Source organism: Columba livia, chromosome 3 (genome assembly GCF_036013475.1).
Source record: "Columba livia isolate bColLiv1 breed racing homer chromosome 3, bColLiv1.pat.W.v2, whole genome shotgun sequence".
Lineage (NCBI taxonomy): Eukaryota > Metazoa > Chordata > Aves > Columbiformes > Columbidae > Columba > Columba livia.
In genome coordinates this window covers 23,575,735-23,590,766 of record NC_088604.1, presented here as the reverse complement: position 1 = coordinate 23,590,766, position 15,032 = coordinate 23,575,735, and the positions used below count along the sequence as shown (strand labels likewise).

The 15,032-nt window shown below is 35.0% G+C and overlaps 1 protein-coding gene across 2 annotated transcripts in view; it reads left to right on the top strand.

The window, feature by feature from the left end:
- The window catches only part of CSMD1 (CUB and Sushi multiple domains 1), a 1,084,328-nt gene that overhangs the window by 886,569 nt on the left and 182,727 nt on the right, over positions 1-15,032 (top strand). For both annotated transcript variants that reach the window (XM_065056058.1, XM_065056057.1), the window contains exons 25-26: positions 5,248-5,374; positions 7,811-8,013. In XM_065056058.1, the coding sequence (XP_064912130.1) occupies positions 5,248-5,374; positions 7,811-8,013 (330 nt within the window). The remainder of the gene's footprint in view (positions 1-5,247; positions 5,375-7,810; positions 8,014-15,032) is intronic.

Here is a 15,032-nt window from a genome sequence, read left to right as displayed (position 1 = left end):
CATAATCAGTTTTACCTTTGCCTATCTCCCTATTTAAATTAAATGAAGTCATTACTCTAGGGTCATTTTCTGTAATATTTTCTTGTGCCTGTGTTCCCTACCAAATAAGTATTTGAATCAATACTAAAATAATTGTTTGTTTCAAGTCTATTAGGTGAATAAATCCATCCTTCTATTTCCTTTTATTAAAAGAAAAGAAAACAAAAACAAATAAACAAACAACAACAAAAAAATCCCAACAACAACATATTCCAGTCTGACCTGGAGGAAGACAAGGAATCCAGGATTAAGGGAATCTACAAAAAAATCCCATATTTACTCCTGTAGAACATCTTTCATAACTCTTCAAATTATTTTTGACCAATATGTATGGCTTTTTGATGCTGATCTTGTTTAGTTTACTGCATCACTGCTATGTAATGCTTCCTCCACTTCCATATCTTTACCTGTGTTTCCAGTATTCTTGATAGCAGTATACTTTTAAGCTCCTCTATTACACTTTTTTTTTTTTTTAATTATGCTTTGATTTTGTAATTTGCATTACTAGATTGGATTTCTGTATTTTAATACTAAGCTTTTGGAAACAGTTATACCAAAATCTCTTATTTCTTGAGGATCTCGCTTCATCTCTAAGTGGAATTATGTCCCGATATCAACAGAATAGTTAATATTCTTTTAATATCCTGAGGCAGATTTTGTTCTTCCTTTTTTTCTGTTCAACCACAAAGCTATCTTTCTATGCACCTTTATCTCTTTACATATCTTTTTATTTTCTGTCCTTGTTCCTATCTTTTAAATCAAATTTAGGGATTGCATAAGTTTTGAATATACTCCCTCTTCTTGTTTCTCAATTTAAAATTCTTGTGAAACATTAATTAGCTCCCTAAAAATTCAAATGTTCACCATTCTCTCTGAAAATCTAAAAGCAAATCTTTCTAAACAGCTTTTCAGAAACAGTCTGTTCCCTTCACAAAATTGTTATGATTTGTCTGCTGTTCTGTGCAGAGCAAAACTTGTCATGAAGATCCCTAAAAAATCAGTTAGGTAACTCCAGTTAATTTCAGGCTCTCGTTTTGCCTCCTCCAATGTTATTTATATAATCCTTTCTTTCTTCAATTTTATTATATGCTATCACGATTTCATCTCTTCCTACTCTGATTTCACTGGATTCCTATTCTTCCTTTTTCTTAAGTCATCATGAACTTACAAACATCAGTTTCTTTCTTAGACACATTTTTTTAATATTGTTCTGTTTGTGGAGACCTATTATTTTTTTGCTTGTTATATTTTACAGAACCACACAGAAGCAGAGTAGTTGGGGTTGGAAGTGACCTCTGGAGATCATCTAGTCCAACCCACCTGCTAAAGCAGGTTCACCTCCTGCAGGTTGCATTAAATTGTGTCCAGGCAGGTTTTGAATATCTCCAGAGAAGGAGACTCTACAGCCTCTCTGCACAGCCTGTTCCAGTGCTCTGGCACCTTCAAAGTAAAGAAGTTTACCCTCATGATCAGATGCAACTTCCTGTATTTCAGATTGTGCCTGTTGCCACTTATCCTATTGTTTGGCACCACTGGAAAGAGCCTGGTCCCATTCTTTTAACACCCACCCTGGAGATATTTATAAGCATAAATAATATCCCCTCTCAGTCTGCTCTTCTCCAGGCTGAACAGACCCAGCTTTCTCAGCCTTTCCTCATAAGAAAGATGCTCCAGACCCCTAATTATCTTGTTAGCCCTCCACTGAACTCTCTCTAGTAGTTCCTTGTCTATCTTGATCTGAGAAGCCCAGAACTGGACACAGTACTCCAGATGCGGCCTGACCAGGGCAGAGTAGATGGGGAGGAGAACCTCCCTCCATCTGCTGGTCACAATTTTCCTAATGCACCCCAGGATACCGATGGCCTTCTTGATCACAGGGACACATTGCTAGCTCATGGTTGACTTCTTGTCCATCAGGACTCCCAGGTCCTTCTCCACAGAGCTGCTTTCCAGCATGACAATTCCAAACCTGGACTGGAGTTATCCTATCTAGGTGCTGGACCCTACATGTGCCTTTGTTGACCTTCATTAGGTTCCTCACCACCCTACTCTCTAGCCTGTCCAGGTCTCTCTGAATGACAGCACAGACTTCTGGTGTATTGACCACTCTTCCCAGTTTTTTGTCATCAGCAAACTTGCTGAGGGTACACTTTGTCCCTTCATCCAGGTCATTGATGAATAGGTTGAAGAAGACTTGACCCAGTACTGATCCCTGGGCAACCCCACTAGCTACAGGCCTCCAACTAGACTCTGTGCCAGTGATCACAACCCTCTGACCTCTACCATTTAGCCATTTTTCAATCCATCTCACTGTTCCCTTGTTTAACCCACACTTCCTGAGCTTATCTAGGAGGATATTATGGGAGGCAGTGCCAAAAGCCTTGCTGAAGTCAAGGTAGACAATGTCTGCTGCTTTCCCCTCATCTACGGAGACAGTCATGCCATCATAGAAGGCTATCAGACTCGTTAAGCATGATTTCCCCTTGTTGTATCCGTGTTGACTACTCCTGATAATCTTCTTTTCCTCCACATGATTGGAGGTGACATCCAGAATTTGCTGTTTCATCATCTTTCCAGGGATGGAAGTGAGGCTGATTGGCCTGTAGTTTCCTGGGTCTTCTGATGAGCAAAAGCTGAGAGAGTTGGGGTTGTTCAGCCTGAAGAGAAGGCTCCAGGGAGATCTTATTTAAGCCTTTCAGTACTTAAAAAGGGGCCTATAAGAAAGATGAGGACAGAATTTTAGCAGGACAAAGCGTAATGGTTTTAAACCAAAAGAAGATAGAATCAGGCTAGACATGAGAAAGAATTTTTTTTACCTTAGGGGTGGTAACATATTGACACAGGTTGCCCAGAGAGGTGGCAGATGCCCCATCTCTGGGAACATTCAAGGCCAAACTCTATGGGGTTCTGAGGAACCTGTTCTAGTTGAAGATGTCCCTCCTCATTGCAGGGGGTTTGAACTAGATGACCTTTGAAGGTCCATTCCGACCCAAAATATTCTATTATAGCATTCTAGGATTCTTGCTCTTCTCGAAGACGATGGATATTTGCTTAGCAATCACATATGCCTGCTCGCTCAGCGCTTGTGTGTGCATCCCATCATGGCCCGTGGATATGTGAGTGTTCAGTTTACCCAAATAGTCTCAACTCAGTCCTCCTTGGCCAAAGGAAAGTCTTCATTTCTCCAGACTTTCTCTCTTACCTCCAGAGTCTGGGAATAATGAGGGCCGGCCTTGGCAGTAAAGACTGCAGCAAATAAGGTATTCACTAACTCTGCCTTCTCTGTATCCTACATCACCAGGGCAGCCACATCATTCAGCAGCAGGCCAACGTTTTCCCTAGTCTTCCACATCCCTGCATACCCTAAAAAAGTTCCTACATTCTTCTCAAGTGTCCTGTCCCTTTTTCCACATTCCCTAAACTTCCTTCTTCCACTTAAGTTTGATCAGAAGCTCCTTGTTTATCAGCACAGATCTCCTGCTCCCTTTACTTGATTTCTTGCTCATTGGGATGCACTGATATTCATCTTGGAGGAAGTGATGTTTTACTATTAACCAGCTTTTTTGGACCTCTAGTAGTTTTCAGCAGTACACTGCTATATTAGTTTGAGCATTCCTTTTATTTTTTTTCCATGTTCTAATTCTTAATGAAGAAAAAAAAAATAATTCCTGTAATTCTGTCTCTAGAAGATTATAGAACTTGGTTGAATATAAGACACTTCTCTTAGTTATAGTATAGTTATTTACTTTATGTAGTATATCATTTGAGATTATGATTTTACAGTGTACTTACTTCTGCATATTAAAAAAAACATTTTTTCTATTTCTTGTTAGAATCACTTTTGAAAATTTACTTCTGATCTGCTAAAAGGGATATAATTTTTTCAAAGCATATGAACTATGTAATGCATCATTCCAAGTTTTATCTTGTATTCTGTTTCTAAATTAGTCTTCTCAGAATTTTTAAACAAGTCTGTCAATTAGTTTGAGTTTAAACAATTTTGGTTTCACTAGTTATCTTGAGTTCTTTCCTAAATACAGTACTGAATCCATCATTTCTTTATCTGTAGTTATCTGTCATAGTGAGTATTGCATACTTAACTTTCTTGTATAATGAATCTTAACTGAAATCTTTCACAAAGTCTACATTTGAAAAAAAAATGTACTAAAGTGGCTTTCTGCCATGTTTCTGTAAATAATATGTAGTCTTTTGAGTAATCAAACCAGCAGGATATATAAGTAAATCAGATACTCTGTTTCTGACTGCCGTGGTTCTTCCATCATCTGTGTCTTACACTATGCCTGATGTACATCTGTGCTTGACGACTTCCTGATGGTAACCTTTTAATGCCACCACTTGTAAGGCAATACTGTAAATGAAGTAGGAATTTAGGTACGTCACTTAGCTGAAGAGTTACTGTTCCTCTTTTATTCAGTGGCATCTGACTGTTACCCAGTTCCAGTTTTATCAGGGTGTGTTTTTATAGTGGTCGGATAACTGCATGATGCTCTAAACAAACGTAAGAATCATTTGATTCCTGATGCTTAGCACTGCAATTGATCTCTCCACAAAGTTAAGATGACATTGATAATAAAAAAATGTTTTAAACCAGACACTGAATACTTTCAAATCATAGCTTTCTGATTTACCCTCTTACATTGTGGGTATATGACCTTTACATTTTTAAATACTAAAGGAAATTACTAGGCAATACCTAGCTGCTTTTTGATGCAGTTAAATTTGAAGTTATATAGAAGTATCTTGAAAGCATTAAACTGAAGGCATTTTGACATTAGAGCAACAGAGAAAGCAAATTATTTACAAAATTCAATAGTGTGAAGTCTGAATTTGAGCATTCACTGTTACTTAGAAAAGCAAAACATGTAAGATGGGATATTTCTGAAGCATTTTTCTTTCTTGCTGATGCTAAAATTGCGGTTTTTTAATCTCAGTTCACCCTGAACTCCTCTTGTCAGTAAAACAATATAATCACAGAAGTCTGGTTTATTGCTTTATAACAAGGTAGGAATGAGATCATGTGCATTTTAACTCATGTACATGTCCTGGCTTGTACGTATGTGTACTGCTTCAGAGATATTAGGTCCTTCTGTTACCTTTTTAGAAGACAGACAGATATGGAATGCACAAAAGATGGAAGTGTAGAATATTATGGTCTTGTTAAAAATAAATGTAATTCTTCTTTTGTAGCGGAGTGTGGTGGTCAAATTCATGCTGCTACATCAGGGCGCATTTTGTCCCCTGGTTACCCAGCACCATACGACAACAATCTTCATTGTACTTGGATTATTGAAGCAGATCCAGGAAAGACAATAAGGTACATGCTTAATTTCAATATTTATTGTTGACTTCAGTATTTGATAAATTGTAGTCTGTGCTTTACATTCTCACACTCTTCTACACACTTTTTGGTTATTAACTCCTCCTTACGTTAATATAGTTGATGCTTGTCATGGTGGCATTTATGAGTGTCATCTCTCTAGGGAAGCTGAGTACCTTAATTGTGTAGGAGACAACTAGGGACCTGATTGAGAACTGTGAATTCTGTTAGATAAGATGGCTATAAATCTTCAGTGTGATAGACTGGTGCACTGCTGTATCTTTTTCTAGCTGTAAACAAGCTAAAGTGCCAAGCTGTCAACTGTGGTTTCAAAATTCTTCCCTTGAGTCATTGTACTGCCATTCTTTGATATCTTACTGTCACAATAATTTGTTTTAAATATAATATAATTATTCAACACTATTTCTTAGATATGTTACCTCAAGCAGCGGTAAAGTTCCTGACTCTGCCAGGAGTGCTCAGATATCAGGTATCTTGGACCTTGTTAGGTATCTATCAAGAGCTGTCTTTTTGCAGTGAATGCTTTGATCTGATGAGGATTTGACAATTAGCAGAAACAACGGAGAAGATTATTGCTATACAGCTTCATATATTAATACAATCTGAAGGGCTTTAATTTTCCATTCCCCTTCTCTTCTGTCATATCATTATTAACATATATAAAATTTTGATGTATCAGACTTCTTCCCCATAATCAGTTTATAATACGACCAGCAATATCTCAGAAGATGTTGAGATTTTAATAAGAGAAGAATACAGGAGTGGGAAAAAGCTTAATAGATAAAGACTGGAAGATTTCTCCACATAGAGTAGTCAGCATAACAAAAAGATTTGGAAATTAGAACAATACAGAAAATGAGGGAAACACAGCTGGTGACTAATGCATGAAATAAATATACATGCCAAGAATTCAATGCTGTAATGTAGAACTTTTATTTCTATAGTGATTTATGAAAGGATGATGGAAGGATCAGTGAACTGAGGCAGAAGGAAAGTAGTAATACAAAAATAACTTTTGAAACAGTTTTTCCTTATCAGTTTGACGTACTGACAAAAAAGACTTTGCTTTTTATGTATACTTTGCTATGGATGAATAGCTAAATCACTCAAATAGAAGGAATACAAATACTTAGAGAACATTTCAGCTCAGTTTTTCTGTAGTAATACACAGATTTAAAAACTTTGAAATGGCAAGTTCTATTCAATATTCAAGCTAGTTTGTCCACTCTAAACAATAATTCGCTGTGAAAGCAAGAATGTAACAACAACATTTAACTTCTACTCAAGATGGATAATTTCTGTCATTTTAAAATAATTTATTGATACTAATATGTTTAATGATATGCAACAGGGATTAGTTTTATACTTCAGTAACAGGAAAGAAGTATCCATTAAGTGTGTTACTTCAGAATATTAGTTATTTATTAATTTTGAGCAAAAAGTTCATGAATAGTAAGCTGTTCCATTATTCAGTTTATGTGGACAAGAGTTTTAACTGATTGCTTAAATGAAAATTACTGCTTTTAAAAATTAAACAGACAAAAATATAAGTAAATGGCAAGTTATTCACCGGGAGTTTTTTTTTATTCTTAATAATCCTGTTTCACTAAGCCAAATAATGAATTTGTTCCATCATAGGTGATTTCAATGCATCATCTACATTTCAATAACAATTTTCAAATTAATTGTTTCCAATTAATGACAACTGTAATAAAGAAATATTAACACAAAACTGTTTGAAATAATAAAATAAGTTTTGATATTTACCTATTAGATTTCTTGAATGTTAAAAATGTAAACAGTCAGAACTTTAAGCTGATGCACATATTTTGACTAATAACATAAGCAGTCTTGAACACCTTTCTAAATCTAATACTTCACCTGGAGATAAATACAAATGATTCTATTATAGTATAATGCTATTTTTAAATTAATTTTAACATAAGGCTAAGGTAGGATAGTACATTTTCTAGAATGACATGCTAAAAGAAAACGCCATCTCTGTGCTATGTATGCTACTGTGCAGTAGCTACTGCTTTTTTTCAATTGCATATAATTTAGGGCAATCAGTTTTCTTGATATCCTCAGCTGAATAAGGAGAAGAGCTCTTTGATGAAATCATAGTTCTTATCCGTTACAATATTTATTATAAAAATAAGTTAATTTAGAGAACAAGTACTATATGCCCCATAATGGTGTTTTCTGTAATTCAGGCATTTATAGAACATTATAGCATCTCTCTCACAAAATCAGCTCATCCAACAGTAAAAATGGATAACTTTTCAGGACATTATTCCTTCTTCAGTCCTAAACAGCATCTCAAAATTAAGTACACTTTGGGAATGATTGCTTAGAGTTTTGTGTAATGGTATTTAATGGGTAATGTACAGTGCTTTTACTTTCTCTTTTCAGTCTGCATTTTATTGTTTTTGACACTGAGGTTGCTCATGACATCTTGAAGGTATGGGATGGGCCTGTAGAAAGCAACATACTTCTGAAAGAATGGAGTGGCTCAGCCCTTCCAGAGGATATTCACAGCACTTTCAACTCATTAACACTACAATTTGACAGTGACTTCTTCATCAGCAAATCAGGCTTCTCCATTCAGTTTTCAAGTATGTAAATACTTTTTCATCTCAAATACAGTAATAATAATATACACTATTTCTATATGCTATTCTTATACACATGAACAATGCTTCATCTTATAAGTTCCTCCATCTTAAAAAAAGATATTATATTATATTATTTCAATCATTTGTATATTTATGCAAATAGCTAAGACTAGTGTGTTGTTTTTTTTTTAATTTGCTTTGAATGCTTAAGTGATCTTATTCCTTATTTTGTACAGCAACTGCATACCTAGTGTTATCTAATTAACAATATTTAACAGGTCACAACAGGTTTGTACATACGTAAGTTTTCTTCTTCACTGGTAGTTTTCAATGTTCCCACCAGTCATCAGTAATAATATATTATTTCATGTTTATACCTTATGTTGTTTGGAGGTTTTTTTTCCTCATAACATTGGTTGAATAATGCATCATTTTTATGACCTTAATCACTGTTTGTGTTAAACTGAATAACAACATATATATTACCTTGTTGAAACACATTTTAAAATTTACTATTAAACTAATCAAATTCATCTTCAGGTCTAAAGTGAAAGCTCCTTTATATACAGAGGAGTTATGATCAATATTGAAAAAGTGATCAATAATGTAAAACTGAGTATGTGGGGTTTTTCTATATTATGACTGAAGTGTTAAAGACAGAGGGTAGGATGGCAGGGAGCCTATATCATTGTCTTTGACTCAGTTGTTGCATCCTTGTATATCTAGTTATAATATACGGAAGTTTATTTCTGCTCAGGAACACAGAAAAACTGTAAATTAATAAAATGTGTGAGAATAGGAGTATTATTTAAAACATTTTCTTTAGATGCTGTCATTCAGAACTAAAGGGAACTAATAAACTTTCAGTCTTTACTTGCATGAGGAAATATACTTTGGGGGTTTCCTGGTCTGCATTTCACATGTTTATTTCATTTTGCTTGATTTTTTTTTTTTTTAATGTTGTACCTCCCAAACCACCGTCTCTTTCATAAGGTCTAAGATACCTGGTTAAAAGTATGCAAAATTAATTAACGACAAAGAACACAACAAATGTTTCCAAAACTTATGACCAGTGTGCTATATAATATTCCACTTTTCATGTTGCTTGAAAAAAGTTAACTTTTACATTTGTGGAAATGAAGGGGTCTTTTTTTACTCTGTTAGGGTTAGCAAACATTTTATGTTGTATTATATGAAATGTTCATAAGTTTTTGCACAAATTTTGACAGAAGGAAAATATTATATTTAAGCAGTTAGATTTGACAACAGATTCTTTGACCTTCAGCGACACTTACAGTAAGTAGGAGACAATTTAATGCTTTAAGAGTGAAGAACTGATTTGGTCATCTTAGTATAATATCTGATGGATGTACTCAGTGATCGTGCTGACAATTGTAGAGTATGTCTCACTGGAATTAATTGGAATTAGTGGTGAAGAACTGGATGGCTCCATTCAAGTGAAGGGAATATATTAATGTTTCATCCACTCTGCTTGACAATTGAATGTTTTATTATATTTTAATGGTAAGGAATAAAAAATATGTTTTAAACTATATGTTAAGTAAATGTTCAATTGTTTCTTCTAAAAATCAGAGCTTTGTTTACTTAGTCTCCTTGGGGCAGTGGGCAGACCCCTGTGGCTTTGGTCTGTAAAGGTTTTAAACTGATTAATCTATGATTAAGTGAGGATCTTGCATGCTTTATTATTCATCATGTGTTCAAACTGTGGGCCAGTTTGTAGCAAAGCTGCACACAATATTGAACTTTTACTGCCTTAGTAGTTTGTAACTCACTGAATAAAAGAATCTTGAGTTGCTTCAACTTTTTTTTTCTGGTAATTGCAGAAGATGTAGATGTTTTACTGCAAGTTCTATGAAGATAACTGCTCAAGTTTGGTGTCACTTGAAGGATTTTCAGATGTTGCATTTATTCATGAATATATTTTATTTTAATATGAATTACGATCCAAGAAATAAACTTCAGGTGCAGAATTGTACATGATTGGAAAACCTTCAGTAATCCGGACCTTTTACGCATTCAGCTCCTGTATTGGATTATGCAATTGGGATGAGTGTCCATGTCAATGAATCTCTACTTATGGGATCATATAAAGGCTATTCTTCTGAGAGTATCGGGTCAAATGCACAGCTTAAAGACAAAGCTTTAAAATGCTAACCTTCTGCTGGAGAATTCGTTTCACTATGCTGTGAATGTGCTGAGCACTTTTACTCTTTATTGTAAATGTAATTAAAGGTATTTTTAGTGGAAAAATATGTGGCTGAAGCTTATGAAATGTTTGAACACTATTAGAAGTGTCTTTTCTTGCCCACTCAGCTCAGCACATAGAGCAGAGGACACGAACTGACAAGAGTGATTATGTTAATTGTAATCAGTCTAATGCTTTTCATTAAAACTTAATTACCATTTAATCATGCATAAAAGGACAAAAAATGGAGTTCACTGTACAAAATTGACCTTTACTCTGGGGGTTAAACACATTTTAACTATGTATTACAAGCCAGGGATGTCAACCAACTCTTTCTGGTTGTGATACAAAAAGTGAAAACAAGAAGATTGTAGGCAGATATGATATTTAGTTTCTTTACTCCAAAGAAACAAAGTTACTGGCAGCAAAAACTTGCTGCCTAAGCAAACCATAAAACTAAGTTTTCTAACATATTTTAATTCTGTCCTTCATGTCTAAGGTGAACAGGATAAATTTCCTTCTGAAGTTGCGCTTTTCTTTTTAACACCTATAGGTCTAGATATACTAGCATACACTACATCTGAAATTTCTGGACATCTAAGGGCAGGTGAAATTAATGCTGCCCATCTTTTCACAGGTTTCTAGTTCCCTTTTACATGCCATAGAATATCCTGGTTGGTCGCCATCTGTCACTACAGAAGGTCACACACCCATAAGTCCTTGGTCATATCTTCCAGTCCTGCGCAAATACCTTGGATATTGTAAGGCATCTCAATGAGACAAGCCACCTATGTTGAAACAGATGAATCTTGCCCTGAATGTTTAATCTTCATCTACTCTATTCTTCTGGAGGCACTTGGATCTTATGCTAGTGGATGGTCCATTGCTTTTACTGACGTGAAGCTTATTTTATTGAGAGCATTTTATATCTAACCATATAATTTATTTACTTTACATTTAACAAAACCAATAGAAATGGGATATGATAGGAACAATATGAGCAGTTGCCAATATTATCATTCTTACAGACTCAGCCTTATTTTAACAATACCTAATAGTAGTTGCAACATTACAGTCTAGCCTTTTTTCATGAAGTAAATTCTCATCTGTTGTAACTTAAGAGAACAGTATCCTTTTCTTAAGCTAAATGATGCATTCATAGTTCCTTGGCTAGTTTTGTAGATTTTGCTCCTCAAGGCTATAACACATCAAAGGATTATTCACTCTTGTTATAATGGAAAAAACATATTTGGAAATGTCTGGCTTTTCTACAGTCCTACCCACACCTGATTGTTTCCTATGCTTACTGCTGGTTTCCTGTGTTTACTGCATAGACTCTAATTAGCAATATGCCTAGCTCTGCTTTTGTGTGAACAACAATATTATCTTTCTTTGGATTATACAGAACAATGGGCAAAAAATTAAGAAACAAGGAGATTTTTTTCTCAATTTCTTTGTAAGATTTCTATCTTGTTAGAAGTACTTCAGATATTCATTTTATTAAAAGTGAAGATACAAAACGAAGGCATATGTATAGTTGGCTTGGTCTATGTTTTTTAGGTTTTTTTCTGTTTTTTTCTCCCAATATTTTTAAAATTCACCCTTGTAAATGCAGATAAAAGCAGCGATGAGGAAAGATGCCCAACTAAACAACACATGTCATCAATTATGATAGTAAAAATAAACAAGTTATACCAGCCAGCTAATTAGAACAATGATTTGGAAATTATTGTGTCTGATGTTGACACATCTGTTGATAACTTGCTTCCTCTGACAAGAGCTTAAACATCCGTGGTTCTATGTTTGATAGTTCCTAATGACACTGGGCATAATCTGGCAAATCTGTTTAGGCGATGATGCCTGCTTCTGCCCAGTTTTGTAACTCCATTTGACCATTTGTTTGTCTAAAGTAACTATGACAATAACTGTGTCACCTATTGAACTGTTAGAATACTGTTGTAAATTGTTCTTTCATTGCTGAGATATTTTTAATCACTTGCCTAATGGCCTGAGTTACTACATTGAAGTAGTATAAACATTTCCATGACAGAATCTTCATCGCTAAGATTTGTCATGCAACTATTCCAGTTTGATTCACAGCTAAATTATAAAGAAAAGGGGGTTAGAACAAAAGCACATTTTAAAAGAAATTTACATATGCATAATCAGATATATACCTTGCTAACTAAATACATTTTGAATTCAAAGAAAGTGAAAACCATTAAAATATCCCTTGCTAAAATAAATAAAAGGACATAAGAATTTTATATTTTTGTAAAGTGTATAACCTAATCATTTCACAGTTCAGTCTCTTCTCTTGATTTCTGTGATGCTGTAAGTGTTGCATTACATGCTCACAGTAACACAGTTTCATGCTGAACTGTGTCATAGCATTCTTATCCATCACGTAAACCATAGCCAGGACAAGGCATCTTCAGCCTCATAGAAGGCAGCAATTCTTCATTTGATTCCTGTGAAACTAAGTGGAAATGAAAATTTTCAGTGCTTTTGCACTTCAGACTTAATGAAATAGACTACATTAGCATTTGAGTTTCTTTTTTCTTTACATTCTTGGGCAATACAGGACCTGTAAATGTGAGGTTGAAGCTAATTTGCACTTTTCTTAGTCTATACATTTATGTATATTATGTGAGATACTTTTTAGATAGAAAATACTATTCTTTAACATCTGGAAATTTCTAAAAAAAATATATAATTTCTTAAGTCCTTCTCAGAGAGGAGTCTAGGTGAGGCTGGATCCAGAGTTAGCCTCAGGGTTAGTCAGTGGTTTATGTCTAAACAGTTAGACATCTGGAATCAATCCTTAATATCACTTAGCTAAGACTACAAAGTTTCAGTGCACTTGTTCCCAATTCACTTACTGAGTATCTGATGCAATAATTACTCTTTTAACCTCTGGGTCTGACCTTGAGAGGCATCCCTACACAAGGGCAGTTCTCAGCGTGCAGACCATTGCTGTGCAGGAGATCTCAAAGGGCTTTAGGCTGTCCACTATTTACAGAGTAAGATGATGAAGATGACTCATATTCATATTTGCATGCCAGCTGCAGATGCCAGTTTTTTCCAAATGTGGCTTGAGTCAGACATGGACCATTTCTGTAGCCAGGGGGGATGGGGCATTACCATAAATTAGCCCTTGGCTGTTGTGTTATTATCTGTCTCCCCTGAATACACGTTGCACCTTGAGCTGGAGGGATGGTTATCACTGATCACAATTATGGGAAAAGGCCAGGTTGGTGGTGTGGGGGAGCACACCACTATAAGATCCTAAGTGCAATGAAACAGCTTTGATATGCCAAAATCCTTCTCAAACCTATTATACAAGCATAACACACTACACAAAGGGAAGCTTGTGCATTGCCTGCAATTCACAAGCCTAACTGCTGAAAAGTCTTTGTTATTTTTATAACCACATGGAGTAGAAAAAATAGTGTCTGCAGCACAATATTACAGCAAATGGCTTACCTGATTGTTTATCACAGACATAGTAAAAATAATATTGATAATGGTGATTTTTTTTTTTCTTGACCTACAATAGATTACAGGATAAACAAACTGATATAAAAACAAGTGTCCTTCAGGTGAAAGATAAATTAGGCACAAATCTAACATGTTGCTCACAAGGCTACAGACACACAAAAATATAGTGTCATATTCTCAAAAACCATCTATTGATCTTCAGTGTAGTTCTAAATTGAATTTCAAAAATGTAATTTGGGGGCCAAATCCAAATTAAAATCTAAAATGGGATTCTGGAAGGTTATTAAATTAAAAACAGAGAGGCTTAACACAATGGCTGCCTACATATGGAGGTCTGAAATCTCCCTAGCAATCTGTGTTTTTTCTCAGCTGCCCATTCTTCTGGCACCCACCTTGAGTTCCATCTTGACGGTACACAGAAGCCTGTTTCACTCTGAGCAGATGAGACAGTAAAAAATGGGTAATCTGTACAGGGTGTTACTCTATAACACACTGAGTATCATGTAGCCTACTGCTTAGAACATGTGCAAAAACTGAGAAGCAAATATTTAGTTCTTTTCCAGAGTAATGGAATTCAAATCCCTTCTCCTGGCTATGCCATTTTAGGCACCTAATTTTTCTCAGTCATTTCTAAAAAGTCTAACTATGGAATTTGGTTTGATTTAGCATCTTTGAATCTAAAATGTAGTTGTTGCTTTCCCTGCATTACAGCATATATATTAATTTTTCAGCTTCAAGTTTCTGAATTCATCAGTTGTTTGTTGGGTTTTTTTTTGTTTGTTTGTTTTGGTGTGTGTGTGTGTGTGTGTGTGTGTGTGTGTTTGGTTGGTTGGTTGGTTTGGTTTGGTTTTTAATTCCATATGACAATGTTAAATCATAGCATGAGCATGACCTTTTGCATAAAAATATAAGATAGATATTAATTTCATGTCTGTATATTAGTGTAGGGGCTGAAAAGAAAAGAGCTTGTTATAAAAGAAAAATTATGACAGAAAAACTGGTGATTTTTAATGTCTGGATTACTTATCAATGCATGTACCCTCTATACCCTTCAGATATTTGCACAATACCAAATGAAGCAATAGCAGACTTGTAATTTTCGTGCAGTTACAGAACCTCTTGGGAAACTTGAGTTGTAAAACAACTTGGAAAGGAGACAAGTTGAAAAGTTAGCAGCCTGTCTAAATGTTCACTTTTTTGGATGATACATGAGTGCTTAAATATCTGCTGTATTGTTTGATTAAGATCAAGTGTATTCAGCATGATAAAAAGGTTGTTAGTTTCAAATATACAAAATAACTTCTGTGGCTGC